General features: G+C 47.5%; 1 protein-coding gene across 1 annotated transcript; it reads right to left on the reverse strand.

Annotated features, from left to right (window-relative positions):
* Positions 1-5067: 5067 nt before the first annotated feature.
* LOC147976604 (uncharacterized) lies at positions 5068-6399 on the reverse strand. The gene has a single exon (XM_087520915.1). The coding sequence runs from the start codon at positions 6397-6399 to the stop codon at positions 5068-5070; it is 1332 nt and encodes a 443-aa protein (XP_087377041.1).
* Positions 6400-15714: the final 9315 nt, after the last annotated feature.

Genomic DNA, 15714 nt, shown 5'->3' on the forward strand with positions numbered 1-15714 from the left:
TGCGTGCATTATATATAATTAAGTGTGTCAAAAAACATTACAGAACATCATGAATAGATAAGTGACCAAATTAATTAAAGTTCATCATCACATTAAAACCAAAGTACATACATAGTTCTCATTGAACAACATATAGCTCTCCAGAGCATCTAATTAAACAACACATTGAAACTATGTAAAACATTTCAATGCAACAACAAACGCGATCGTAATCGCAACTAAGGTAACAATTGATCCAACGGCATAATGATACCAAGCCTCAGTATGAATGGCATATTTTCTAATCTTTCTAATCTTCAAGCGCATTGTATTCATCTTGATCTTGTGATCATCGACGACATCCGCAACATGCAACTCCAATCTCATCTTCTCCTCCTCAATTATTTTCAATTTTTTTCTTCAATTAATTGTTTTCCTTTTCAACTAAATTCAACCTCTCGACAATAGGGTCAGTTGGAATTTCTTGTTCACATACCTCCTAGATAAAAACATCTATGTCACGTTGGTCGGCATAATTGTCATAAACACTAAATAAAACAAATAGTTATAAAATATAATATATACCATATCCGAATCATAGACAGGACGAGGGTGAAAGAACATGCGGTGCCCCCATGTTTGGTTTTGGTAATTGATGACAATCTCCATGGACTAATGGTTGCCTTGAGTTATATTTGAAGATTTTGTCCATAGGCTTTTCTTGGAGTACATGTGTTGGTTTCAAGGAGAGTTTGTGTCGACCAAGGTGCTATTCAAGGAATTATCCAAAGATTGGTCATGTGAGCGTTGAGCCTATTGCAAGCATGTCTTGAAGAAGAAGATTGTGTGATCATTCATGTCTACCTTCAAGACATCATCCAAATGAAGAGAATTGGAAAGATTCAAGGTTGATCAAGATTAAGTCAAGAATGAATCAAGTTGATCAACATGCAAAGCATACAAGATGTACTGAGGGATCAAGTGATCCCATGGTATGATAAGCATTGTCCATTACGCCTTGTTTGCCAACCCATGGTTTTCGTGAGAGTTCTTTGTGGGGTTAGGCTGCGATGTGAAAGTTCAAGTGGAGCATCATGAAGAGATCAAATGCTTGAAGCTTGCCATGGTATGATAAGTGATCCCATGGATGGCAAGATGTACTGAGGGATCAAGTGATCCCATGGTATGATAAGCATTGTCCATTACGCCTTGTTTGCCAACCCATGGTTTTCGTGAGAGTTCTTTGTGGGGTTAGGCTGCGATGTGAAAGTTCAAGTGGAGCATCATGAAGAGATAAAATGCTTGAAGCTTGCCATCCATTATGGTAATAATGGATTTATGAAGATGTGCCGAAGAGTGGCTCACCCATAGTGGAGTATGGGGGAGCAATCAACTAGTCTTCATCGAGCCAACACAATCAAGAAAGGTGGTCCAACTTGAGGAAGTCAAGATCGTCATCATCTAGCTCAAGTGGACTATGTGCAAGACAAAGGTTTGCCCTTGATAGGTTTTCTATTTTACCAGTCCCATAGTGGTAGTTGGGAGACCGGGTTATAGGATCGATTGCCGTACTATCAAGGGGGGATCTCGATGAGTAGCCTGATCGTATCTTTCGTAGAGAGCTCAAACCATTGCATCCTTGCATCTTATTTATTGGTTCTTCTCTTTGTGAGTTTTGGAGCTTATGGTCATCTTGATGACAAGCTCGAGTTCATCGAAAACGGAGTTCACTCGCATCTTCTATGATGTTTTCGACGTTGGAGGTTATGTCGATTCTTCTCTGTTGGAGGTTTCACTCCTCTATTTGTTAGGCATACCTCCCCTGCCTCTTCTTACTATATCAAGTCGTTGTTTTGATGCTACTCGTCGTCTTGTTTCCAACAAGCTTGAGCTTGCTCGATTCAGAGCTCATTTGCAGAAGTTATGGCAGTTCTGGTTTTCCTTGGAGTATACTTGTTTTCATGGAAGTGGCATATGTTTGGTGCCAGCGGTAGTACCGCGGGGCCAGAGCGGTAGTACCGTGTATCGCCACAAGCGGTAGTACCGCTGTCTCACAACGGTAGTACCGCCCATGGCCATAAGCGGTAGTACGGATCTAGTTCCGCGCTGGTGCCGCCTCGACTTGGGACGTGGTTTTCTCGTGTCGGGTTCAGCGGCAGTAGGAGCGGTTGTGCCGCTCGTGTGTGGTAGTACCACTGGGCCAAGCGGCAGTACCGCCGCTGCCAACGGTAGTACCGCTGGCCCCAGCGGTAGTGCCGCTCATACGGCTCTGCCTCGCACCTCTGTTTTGCTCCGCTCTCTATGTTCTACCGCTCGGGTGGTAGTACCGCTCCCTTGAGAAGTAGTACCGCTCATGCGCGGACTAAGAACATAACGGTTGGATTCGGGAGCTCCTATAAAAGGGGGTCTTCTTCCCCATTGAGCCTTATCCTTTGAGCTCGTGTTCTCCCCCCATTGTTGACCTTCTTCGAGTTTGCTAACTCTCAATCCCTCCATGTATTCTTACTAGTTTTTGAGGGAAAAGAGAGAGGAGATCTAGAACCACATTTCCACCAATCACTTTCTCCTCTATGTGAGGGGAACCCCTTGGATCTAGATCTTGAAGTTCTTGGTGTTCTCCTTGTTCTTCCTCTTATTTTCCTCCCTAGCATTAGTTGCTTCGGTGGGATTTGAGAGAGAAGGACTTGGGCACTCCGTGTGCCCTTGCCATTGCATTTGGTGCATCGGTTTGAGTTCTCCACGGTGATACGTGGAAGTTACAAGTTGAGAAGCTTATTACTCTTGGGTGCTTGGTACCCTTGAGCTTGTTCCTCTTGGGTGCTTGGGCGCCCTAGACGGTAGGTGGTGTTCGGAGCTCAATCATTGTGGTGTAAAGCTTCGGGAAAGCGTTGGGGTCTCCAATTAGGTTGTGGAGATCGCCCCGAGCAATTTGACGGGTACCGGTGACCGCCCCCAAGGGTTGCCAAAGTGTACGGGTTCGGTGACCGCCCCCAAGGGTTGCCATTTGTACGGGTTCGGTGACCGCCCTCAAGGGTCTCTTAGTGGAATCACGGCATCTTGCATTGTGCGAGGGTGTGAGGAGATTACGGTGGCCCTAGTGGCTTCTTGGGAGCATTGTGCCCCCACACCGCTCCAAACGGAGATTAGCATCCGCAAGGGTGTGAACTTCGGGATACAACATCGTCTCCGCGTGCCTCGGTTATCTCTTACCCGAGCCCTTTACTTATGCACTTTAATTTGTGATAGCCATATTGTTTCTTGTCATATATCTTGCTATCACTTTGTTGTTTATCTTGCTTAGCATAAGTTGTTGGTGCACATAGGTGAGCCTAGTTGTTGTAGGTTTTGTGCTTGACAAATTAACCGCTAGGTTTATTCCGCATTTCTTCAAGCCTAAACCGTAATTATTTTAAAGCGCCTATTCACCCCCCTCTGGGCGACATCCTCATTCTTTCAGAGGGCCGACGAAGGCGGATACCAAAACCATCGCACTATATAATAACTAACAATAATAAAAGTAAGAACATTATACAAGTATTTATCTAAATCATACAAGTAAGATTTTTTTTCTTTTAAAACAAGATAAGAACAAGAGGCTCACCATGATGGTGCCGGCGACGAGATCGGCGCGGGCGATCGACGGCGGTGAGGACGGGGACGGGGTAGCACGGACCGCCAAACATAGATAAATCTTGAGGAAAATGGAGTTTGGACAAGGAGTTTCGAGAGGAGAAAGCTTAAGTGTGGCTCAGGCATTTCATCGAACACCTCATGTGCATAGCAGGTGAGTTAGAGCACCACAAAGCTCTCCCACGGCCGGCCAAAAAACAGAACAGTGGCTCTGCTCGCGGGCAGGGGTGTGGGTATATATAGGCCTCTCTTTAGTCCCAGTTGGTGGCTAAAACTGAGACTAAAGGACTACATTTGGTCCCGGTTCCAGCCACCAACCGGGACTAAAGGTTGTGGGCCAGTAGCGAGGCCCATTGGTCCCGGTTCACGTCTAGAACCAGGACCAAAGGGGTCAGACGAACCGGGACCAATGGCCCCCGAGGCCCGGTCGGCGCCTTGGCATCATGAACCGGGACTGATGCCCTCTTTGATCCCGGTTCGTGAGTGAACCGGGATTAATGCCCTTGCCCAGGCCTCAACCAAAGCCATGTTTTCTACTAGTGCCAACATCACAATGCAACTCTATTGGAACAATAATACTCAAGAACATCACATTATAGATCCATGTTCAAAACTAGGGTTAGGAACCACATGAACAAAACAATCCAAATAGATAAATCCAACCAATAAAAATTTGTGAGATGAAGGAGGTTACCTCAACGAATGAAAATGACACCGGATCCACGGACCAACCCAATCAATTTGCAAGGATTTGAGAGGGGCTAAGAGAGGGACACAAAGGAGGAAAAGGGCAAGAGTTCGGGATAGGCCAATGGGGGAGAAGAGAGTGAGTGATGAGTGGTGGGTGAAAGCCCCACGGGTACCTAAAATATCTGCACCAGGAACGCCATAGGCAATGGCGTTTCTAGAAACTTCAGCTGCCTCGGCGTTTTAGCCCGCCATGTCAGCAAGCAACACGTTCTCGGCCGGGCAGTGGCCCAGGGAAGAAATGTTAGCTAGCTCGGCGTTTCAATGTTTATCAGAAACGCCGCGGACTCGGGCATTTCTAAAAAGGTCAAATTGTAAATACTTTCATCTTAGATTCAATTTGTGACGATAAACGTTGACAAGGTCAGAACAGTGATTTCGGCCATCATTTAATAAGAGGTCGGTTTGGTTCTCAAAGGAACTCAAATTGTATGTAGCAGCTACTGTTCAAAGGTACAAGCACACAGTTAAAATTGTACCGCATGAAAATGGGGCATTAACCCACAGCAAACATTATGATGAAACATGACAGTTATGTTCCGCATTTGGCACACTTTTGACTCCACCAGTACTTGACCTAAAGCAAATAAGAAGAAAACAGATATGTCAGATGTAGAAATAGGGAATTGGTACAAAAACTGTTAATTTTTACAATCTTGTATCGCTGTGTAATCAGCAGAAAAAATGTTACGTAAAGATAACCAAAGAAATTTACCTTGGAGTTGCATTGAGATATTCAGAGAATTGGCATATGAGGAGCTCCGGATTGGAATAGCGGACTCTCGCACCAGAAACTCGTACACGCACGTCCGTTGTCTTCTTTCCAAGGTTAACGCCAACCATCCATGCCTTCTTATCATCACGTGACAGTTTCGACATCATGTAAACAACATCCTCGCTGTCCATGCCTAGGGTGGTGGGGCAAGCCGAACACTGATTCCTTGGTGTCGATCTTCCAGCCGCAGAATTCCAGAGCTGTGGGAGCAACATATAACGCTCAGGGTTGTCAGCCGAGAAGCCATCTATATCAATAGGTTGCCCCTTGCGCCAATAGTTCCAGCTGGTATGCCTAGTACACGTCCGGAGCTTCCATCCAACACAGGCGTCAATTAGGCGCTCTTTTTTGTTGGGGCGGGCATTCTCATTCTGCAAGAACAGCTCAGAATCGTGAATGATATCGACGTTGTCAAGATTATCCTCTCTTGTCTTGCTGCTGTTTTGAGTAACAAGTTCCAGCTCGACAAACTTGATGTAACCATTGGAGCAGGTGACATCCCGGACGAACCACGGGCCACTTATCCGTTGCTCGTTAGAGTATGCAAGCATGGGTATCGGGATGAAACTTAGAACCGGGTTCTTGTCAAAGACATTGCAGGTGACAATGCCAAGCCAGAGGTCGATCCAGCCGACAGCACCTCCTCCGAGCGCGACCGCCTTGTCAAAAATATGGCCCGGCAGGTTTTCTTTCCTCACCCCGGGATATGTTTGCAACCGCAACGTCGTAGTGGCCCACTTGCCTGTCCTGGAAGAGAAAACGTGGAGCTCGTAGCCTGATGGGGGCACTGTCATGGAGAGATCTGCCACGACAAATCCCCCTTCATCATCGTCGATTGGCAAGACGCACACGTGGAACAAGTTTGTGGTGCCCGAAGGAGTACGTGGGATTAGTGTGAGCGACGGCTTGCCGTAGTTGGCCTTGTAGACGAAGTACTCCAGGAGGAAAGATCCCCGACCGCTTCTCCGGGAACTGAAGCAGAGGAGCACGAAGTCCTTGACCGAGGAGACGACCAGGGGCTCGGTCGCTAAGTCGTCGCGCTGGAACTCGGGGCCGTGGACGCAGAAGTGGGAGATGGCCGGCGGGTCGGCCAGGCAGAAGGTGAGCTTGAAGGCGTTGCCGGTGCTGGTAACGGCTTCGGCGGTGGTGGCGTTCTCGCGGACGGCGAAGTAGGCCTTCTTGTCGAGGAGAACCCAGGGGGCATAGCGGGCGCTGGCGCGAGTGACAACGGGTGGCTGGAAGGAGGAGGCGAGGAAGTATCCCTCCATTGTTGCCAGTACTTGGCAGTCGCGGCGGCGGGCGGAGGGCGCAGATTGGATTTTGGAAAGAACCTTGCTTTCGTTTTGGAAACCAAGGTAGTACGTACCTGATATATAACAGAAACATAACCATCTATCCGCAGACCGTGCATGACCTCAGATTCGTTTCCGTCGTGGACCCATCAGTCCCAGCGCCCCTCCCTCCAGGATTCGAGTGTCGCCGCTCCCCCCGCGAGGCCTGGCCCCGCCATTTCTGGCACCTCGAGCTTGTGGAACCTGTTGCCGCTGGCTATGGCACTCCGGGATGCCACGATCAATTTCCATTGCATGGGGCACGTGCCGCACGTCGACTGACTTGCAGACTAGCATGAGAAGCCAGGATAAGAAGGAAACCCTAAGGCAGAAGATCTATGGTTGTCATGTTTATTCATTTTCATCCTTATTACTACTTTTATTTCCAAAAACACATGCTAATATGCACTATATTGAACATATTTAATATGAAAATATATACATTTTACGATGAATCTCATGAAATTGATTTGATGTTGTAGATGTTGTTATATTTCTCTAGAGATTTATTTCTTAAACTGGAAGAAGGTTATTTTTTTGCGGTAGAAGTTTGACTTAGGATAAACCTTCAACTTTAAGTAAGTTGAAACAAAGGGAATAGTTAAATATTATCCCTAGCTATCACATTGATAAAGGTGTCAAAAAGAAGGTATAATTTTTTTCACATGAAATATAGACCGCCATGATGGCATTTCCCTCAAAAAATAAAAGAAGGTCTAATTTTTTTCAGATTGATTGATGAAAAGAGCTATCTGAATCATAACGTGGAAATCATTTCTTCATCACACATTTTCTTTTCATATGGTAAATTTCTGATGCGATAAAAATGTTAGGTAATAACAAAAAGGAACAATTCAATATATGCCATTGCAGAGGTAGCCGGAGCTTGGGTGTGCAGCATCTGCATATCCATATAAACTCTTATTGTACCCTCTCAGTTCCAAACCAGAAGGTGCAATAATTCTTTTTTAAAGTGAAAAGTTTCCTATGTATGACCAAGTTTATAGAATATTGTATCAACATTTATAATACCAAATAAATATAATATGAAACTATATGCCATGGTGAATCTAATCATGTTGATTTCATGTTGTAGTTATTGATACCTTGCTCTCTAAACTTGGTGAATTTTCCAAAAATTATGCACCTTATATTAGAATGAATAGAGTAGTATCTACTGGTACACATAGTTTAGTTTAGCAGTGTAGAAAAGAAATGCGTCAACGTTTATAATTAGCATTTCTTTTTAGAAAAGGAGGATGCACCCCCAGGCTCTGTATCTGGACGATACATGCAGCCATATTATTAATTATTCACAAAGACCATACAAAGTGATACATCAATAAGCCTGAAGCCACCATCTTGGCAACGTTATTGCTAGTCCTATCCCCTTGATGAAGGCGTGTCGAATGTCCGGGCCTAATACCAAACAGACATCGCACCAAAGCCTAACATCTAAAGCCGAGTGTCCCATCCAAGCCACTATCTGGATTGGGTCCCACACCGGTCTGGCACACTCCCAGTGAGCACTGCATGCTACAAGGGGCGTCACCTCCATCTTCCCTCGGTCCATCCTCAGAGCAGGCCTAATGCACCGACCTTGCCAAGCCTCTCTGCCATCAAGGCCACCATGACGCCAGATAGTTTCCTCCTCCTGCGCGAGTCCTTCTCCAATACGTGTCCATCGCCGAACCTCCGGGGCGCCATGCCGCCGGGATCCGCAGTCGGCCTTGCCGTAGATGTAACACCGCTCCTCCTCTTGCCCCTTCAGCCAACACGTGCTCCAAAACGATGCCCCCAGGAGGGACAACGGCATCGAAGGTGCCATCATCGTCCGATCCGGTAGACCCCGGAGCATCACGAGTGGGGTGCCATGACCTACAACAACGTTGCCTCAAGAAGGGAACGACGTCATAGACGCCGTCATCGTCTGCCATGACCGTGGTCGGCTCGATTTTCACCGGAAATCACGGCCCCCCGATCTCGTAGCTGACTAAAACCGAACGGAGCTTCGTCGTGAAGAACAAAGCCGCCATCGGCACGCCGGCTGGGAGCCTCCAGTCGCCCCTCACCGGTCCTCCACGCGCCACCGGTTGCCACGCCGGGGTGGATCTGGACGGGACGCCAGATCCGCGGCTTCCGTCACCCATCTCCAGGCATAGACTCCACCGAGGGGAAGAGCACCATGCCGGCCATGGATCTGGCAGCCGCCGCATAGGCAAGGGACGCCGCCCTACCCGCTGCTCGCGGATCCAAAACCTAAGCCGCCCCTGTCACCTCTGGGTGATCCCGCAGCCCCCGCCGTGTCCGGCCCTCCACGCGCAGGACGAGGCACCGCAACACCGCCACCAGACCTGCCCGCGCGCTGCCGTGCCCCGGTTTATAATTAGCATACCAGGTTGTTTTGAGCAATGCATTCCGCAGAAAGATAGTTATGCGCCCCATTGGGTGCACGTTTGACTTCATCAGTATATGACCTGAAGCTGCTCGTGACGCTTGCCTTCTTTATTACGTATTCTACAGAAGATAATATATTCAGCTTTATTATAGTGCTCGATAAACATATTATATTTCCATGCAAAAAAACATATTATATTTGGTTCCACCTTTAAAGGAAAGATGGCATACACCTTCAATTGATTACTAAGAAATCCTCATACGTAGTTAACGATTTCTCTTATTCATTTGACACATCAGAGCATTGTGCAGTTCTGAACGAAACTTTTTGCTAGCTGAAAGTGCGTTATATCGACTAGAGGGGGGGGTGAATAGGCGATTTTTATGAAAGTCTTCAAAACGTGAGAGTTATGAAGACAAACAGTGAAGATTATGCCTATTACTATGCAGCGGAAGTTAGGTTACACTAGGCCAGCCATGGTCATGTATTCAATAGAGTGAAAGCGCAATGACAAACAGCTTCAGTGTAATAAGGATCAGGTAGGAAGAAGTTATGAAGCCGAACAGATCATACATTCATGTTGTGAAGACAAAAGATAAAGCAAGCATGCAATGACTTCACAATGAATAACTGTAAGTGAAGGGAAGTGAAGATGAAACCAGTGACACGTTGAAGACAATGATTTGTTGGACCAGTTCCAGTTGCTGTGACAACTGTACGTCTGGTTGGAGCGGCTAGGTATTTAAACCAAAGGACACACAGTCCCGGACACCCAGTCCAAGACACCCAGTCCTCACCGTTTTCTCCTTGAGCTAAGGTCACACAGACCTCGCCCAATCACTCTGGTAAGTCTTCAAGGTAGACTCCCAAACCTTCACAGACTTCGTTCACTGGCAATCCACAATTTCTCTTGGATGCTCAGAACGCGACGCCTAACCGTCTGGAGGATGCACAGTCCTCAAGTGTAATAAGTCTTCAAATCACACAGACACGAAGACTTAAGTGATGCCCAATTTACTCTGGCTCTGGTTGGTTAGGGCTTTTCTCCTCACTGGGAATTTTTCTTTCAAAGGCTTCGAGGTGGGTTGCTCTCAAACGACAAAAGCCGTGCACTGAAATCTGAGCAGCCAACCATTTAAGGTTGTGGGGGTGGACTATTTATAGCCACTTGGCAACCCGACCTGATCTGTCTGAAATGACCCTGGGTCACTAAGGAACTGACACGTGTACCAACGGTCGAATTTTGAACTCACACGGCAACTTTACTTGGGCTACAAGTAAAGCTGACTTGTCTGACTCCGGACAAGATTTTCTCTCAAAGTCTTCGCTCGAAGACATAGGATTTGAATTTGGCATCACTTCAGTCATTCTGACTGGTTCTCTTCGACCCCACTTAACAGTACGGTGGTTTCTATGACACAACATGAATGAAATAAAACTACGAAGGATCTAGGTCTTCGAGTTCCAAAAGCTTCATAGGGAGTCTTCTCATGTCATTGTCTTCAATATGAATATCTTCATAAACCACCATTGTCTTCAATGTCTTCGTACATTTTTAGGGGTCATCTCTGGTAGTGAAACCGAATCAATGAGGGACTTCTACCTGTGTTTTCCTGCAATTCTCACAAACACATTAGTCCCTCAACTAGGTTTGTCGTCAATACTCCAAAACCAACTAGGGGTGGCACTAGATGCACTTACAATCTCCCCCTTTTTGGTGATTGATGACAAACTAGTTGAAGTTTTCAACGGGAAACATAATTTGCGAAATTGTAAAAGAATTGTCTTCATAAGTTGCAAGGGCTCCCCCTGAAGATGTGCATATAAGTAATTTGCTTCTTGAATGCAAATGCACATGGCAGGTTGTACTTGTGGAGATCCACTTCAACTTATGACAATCCACTATGCATGTGAAAGTATATGAAGATAATGACATGCATAATGGAAAATGGACGTCTGCAGAATGAGATGAGTGCGGAATTTATCGTCGCACATGCGGAATTTATCTTCGCAAAACGGAGTGACAAACAGGTAGCAGACGACCATCAAGGCTAAGTGTTACAACTCAATGAAGCAGATGTAGCAAAAAAACGGGAGTTGTAAGCACGAAGCAAAATGTAGCAAAATATGAAGGCACCCGCCCATAGTGACCCGCTTGAAGACTATGACCATCATATGCTTCTCCCCCTTTTGTCAGTGATGACCAAAAAGGTTTGAAGACATAGAGGTTTCTACGCGTTCCCAGGCGCAGCAGGGTCGGTGGAGTTGTTGGGCGGCGGTGCAGACGAGCTTGGTGCAGATTCGACGCGCGTTGAAGTAGGTGGAGATGATGTCGCGTCGTCTTCTTCTTCAATAATCCGGGCAGACACGGTGGCAGCAGAAGAAGAGAACTCTGACTCTTCAAGTGATGGTGTGCTGCGCATCACCGCTCTTCTTAGAGGCGTGGAGTCAAATTTGAAGTGCTCTGTGAAGCCATCCTCATGCAGTTCAGCTTCAGGGCACATCATGGTGAGGCCCTTCCAAGTGCGGCGACAGGTCTCGTGTGTGACAAATGCATTCTTGGTTGCCATATTTCTGATGCGATTGACGTCTTGCATGATGCTTCTCATCTGCCTCTTGAGCCAGTCGTGATGCCTGTCTTGCTTTTGGTGAAGAGCCACAAGAAGCTCTCTGTCATTGAGTGCACGAGCGCGCTTCTTGGGTCTCTTTGCCGCTGTGCTGTTGGTGGCTTCAGTTGATGCAGGGGCACGTGTGGTGCCAGCCATTGGATACACTCGGGAGAGAGCTTCAACACCTTCAATATTTTGAGTGAAGCTCTGGTGTTCTGCATTCTGAAGACTTAGTGGTTGCTTGGCCGGCTCTGGATATATTGCTTCAGCAGATGTGTCCACATCTGGCAAAAATATCCTATGATTGCGGGCTGAGGGTTGATAGGAGATTGCAGAGTGAAGCTTGATCAGCCTCATAACCAAAGGAGCATAAAACTTTAATCCAAACAGTTCTGAAGCAGATGCTGCAAATTGACGGATGAAGAGATCCTGTGCATTGAAGCATTTGCCATGAAGAATACAGAAGATGAGAGTCTTCATTGCACCATCAATCGTTGCATATCGAGAGGGTCCCTTGACTGGCCAGAGAGTCCGCCTTATGATGTGGTATATTGTTCTGGGCAGGTACTCTAAGTCTTCAACGAAGAACCTAGTTGGATAGGGTGCATTTGGAGGAAATGGCTTCATCATTGAGAGCATCTGACTCATATCTGGCTCAGGACGCTGAAATATGCTCTCAATTGCTTCAGCATGGAGTTGGCACCCTTCTTCAAAGAATTCGCCAGGAGTGGGAAGGCCGGTAAGCTCAATTAGGTCGAAAGCATTGGCTTCATGATGGATATTTCCTGTCATCCACTCCAGGATCCATGTCTTCGGATCTCTGTTATAGCCTTTGATATGCAAAGTCGCATAGAACTGGAGCAGAAGCTCTTCGTTCCAGTGCTCTTCGTCAGTAATAAATGGCAGCAAACCCACTTGCTTGAAGCAATCCAGTGCTTCTTCCAGACCAGGCAGACCTGCAACAGCTTCAACCTCAAGGCACTTGTGAGGAAAGATGCGGCCTTGGTTGTAAAGGATGCATGAATAATAGCTGCGCTGTTGATGGCTCCAGAACCTATCTGATACAATCCGTTCCCTTGAATAAGGGTTCTTGGAGCGGTCGAAAAATGTGTTATCTGCCCTGAAGCCGTTGATGTTGAAGGAACCAGGAGCTGATGCAGGACCTGGGAACCTTGGTAGTCGTGGGATCGGCTTCTGGACCTGGGGCCTGTGCGCAATATGATAGTTGAATTGTGGTCCGGCAGCAGACTCAGGCACAGAATGTTCAGGAGCAGTAGCTTCGGTGTCTTCTGAAGCTGTTGTTGGGGAGGGCTCCACATTTGCTTCGGCGTTGTTTGTGGCAGCCTCAACATTTTCAGCTTCAGGCACGTTCTCCTTGAGAACTGCTTCTTGTTGGTGCGGGGGAGTTGGAGCTTGTGGTATTTCTGCTTGCTCTTCGGCTGATGCAGCCGGAATGTCTTCAGCAGCCTGAGCCCTTGGCCCTTTGCGAAGCCTATGGAGTGTAGGCGCTGGTGGAGTTGCAGTGGGATGGGGCTCATCTTCCTCCTGTGGGCTATCTGCCCACGACGCATTTTGTGTGATTGGCATCAATGGACGACCAATACTGATCTGTTCGCTTGTCTCAAGCTGAGGAAGGGCTGCATCACCTTGCACATTGTCTTGGGGATCAATGTCTTCAGCAGCATTGGGGTTGGCTGCTGGAATGTCTTCAGCGTGCGGAGCCTCTATGTAAGCAGGCTCATGCACTGTCAACTGACGATCTGCGTCAGGATAGCGGACGCAGAGTGGTTCAACTATCAGGGGCTCTATGGGAGCAGCCCGAGATTTCTTTGTCTTGCGCTTCTTGATGATGGGTTCAGAAGGAGAGGCTTCAGAATGTTTTCTCTTCTTAGCTTTAGCCTCTGCAGTCCGTGTCTTCTTGTGCTGTGAGGCGGTTGATCGACTCTTTGGCTTCGAGCCAGTCGTTGCAGCGGGGAAGACAATCGGAGCATCAGGTTCTGACCTTGGCGCTTCAGGTTCGGGCACAGCCGCCTTCTTTTTCTTCTTCGCGGCCATCCTGGGGTCAATGCCGGGACGCCCAAGCGCCTTGCGCTTTTCTGCCTCATTGTAGGCCTGCACGCAGTGATCAGCCAAAGTCTTCATGCGTTCTCGCGAGCCTTGAGCTTCAGCACGCGTCTTCAGGAAGCTCTCTTTCAGCTCATGCAACATGGTTTTGAAGTTTTTCACTTCTTGCACACTGAGCTTGGCCACGTGCTTCTTGAACTGCGCCTTTTCATAATCAATTTTCTGCTTCAGTTCTACAATGCGCTGGGCTATTGCAAGTTCTGAAGCAATTGCACCTTGAAAGACAACGCTGAGGCCTGTAGGTAGCTGCAGATCATTGAAGCTTATGTCTGGTATGTCAAACCATTCATCGATGAAGTTGTGGATGATGGCGACATCAAACAGAGGCAGATTGTTGAAGATTTCAGCCTCCTCCTTGCTCTTGATGAGCTGCTCAAGAGCATCATCTCCAAGATCTTCATCGCTTGAGAGATCAATGGCTTCGCAGCGCAGAATGTCAGCAGCTGTGAGCTCTTTGCCTATGTGTGGCTGAGGCTTCTTGGCTTCTTGGGGCTTGGACACTCGTGATAAGCCTTCTGACTGCACACTGGCTTCAGGAGGTGCAGTTGCTAAAGGCTTCACTCTTGCGATCTTGGGAGAAGCGGCTGGCTTTGAAGCTTTTGGAGCTTTTGGCTTCTTCTGCTTTGGCTTAGGAGCAGCAGGGGCGTCATCTGACTCAGTATCTGCTGGAGGGTCATTCACAGCAGTCCCTTGGACTAGGATGCGAGTGATGAGGCCTGCAAGATTGGCATACGGCCCGATGATATTGGGATCGGCGTTGCATGTGCCATCTGCCCTTGGTGAGGAGGGACCAGGGTTGAAGTCAAGCCCAAATTTCTTCTTGTTTATCTTTGCTGACTGTTGTGCAAACTGAAAGTTGCGCTTGAAGAGATTATCATCGCGACACCAGAGAAGTGATGACGGATGTGCCTCAGCTGGCTGCGGTCCTCTCACCATGCATGGATAGAAGCCTTGAGCAATGGCTTCGTCTCTGGACCTGGGTACGAGATTTTTGTATAATACATCTCCCCACGGTCTCTTGATGGCGCACTTCTCCGCATATTCCTGAGTGACGAAGCGGTAGTGGAACCATTGCTCTGCCCAATATCTTCGAATCCATTGGATTCGTGTCTTGCGCTGACCATAGCTTTCTTCAGGATCAGTTTTGTACATCTCTGCCAATTCATCAGGCAGATTTTTGGACGTTTCACCACGTCGCTGTCTGCCTCCCTTCCTTGCTACTGTTTCTGAAGCCATGAATAACTTGGAAGGCTTCAAGATGTTCAAAGGCTTCTTTTTGCAAGAACTGGCTTCAGGCGAGTTGATGTGATGCTGGAAGTACTCTGCAAATGAATGCAGACTATGAGAACCAAAGGATTCTCCCACGGACATGTACCTGTGACAGCATTAAGGTGCGAGGGAAGGGGAAGAGGTCATATGCATTCTCAGAAGATTTTGAAGATAAATCGGTTTAGAAGACATTGACCTCATTATGTGAAGACATTCACTTATAGATAAGAAGTTGGTTCCAGATTTGTACGAACCCGTAGATCAGTACAAGTGAGGAATCTAACTACTTTATGAAGCACAAGTGAATATACTAGGCATGTTATGAGATGCAGCGAGAGATATAACTGGTGTGAAGAGAAACTTCTTGTGGCAGAAAGTGACTGAACTGTAGGATCAAAAGAGGCTGTAAAAAGAGGTTTTATTTACCACACTTGGAACTGCTAGACGAAGTGAGAGTTGAGGTCGAGCAGTTCAATCCTCCGTGCCCTAACTTGGCAACGGAAGACACCTACGGCGACGGCGGAGAGAGCGATGTCCGTTGTCGGCGTGAAAACGGCGTCGGAGAGGTTGCGGCAGTGAAGCGCTTCGTCGCCGGCGTCGTCGAGTGCTAGCGGTGGCGCTAGGGTTCGTGTGAGGGTGGAAGAAGGAGATAATGACCGCAGTGAATCGTATATTTATAGGGATAGAGGCGGCACTGCGCTATTACGCAGGTACCCCTGGCGGTTCGCATTTGAGGCACGCGTGGCCAGTTAGAGGACGATTGGGATTTGTTCCACGTCCCACGCACGCCTAAATTGTCGGGAGGTCGTTCCTGCTTCTCCGGATCTTATGTGGAGGAATGAGCATTAAAAA

The sequence above is a fragment of the Triticum urartu genome, chromosome 4A (genome assembly GCF_056163025.1).
Source record: "Triticum urartu cultivar PI428250 chromosome 4A, HENAU_Tu73, whole genome shotgun sequence".
Classification (NCBI taxonomy): Eukaryota; Viridiplantae; Streptophyta; class Magnoliopsida; order Poales; family Poaceae; genus Triticum; species Triticum urartu.

Bases quoted from the DNA above. Each gene is read 5' to 3' on its own strand.
- LOC147976604 (XM_087520915.1), bottom strand. From the start codon at position 6,399: ATGGAGGGATACTTCCTCGCCTCCTCCTTCCAGCCACCCGTTGTCACT.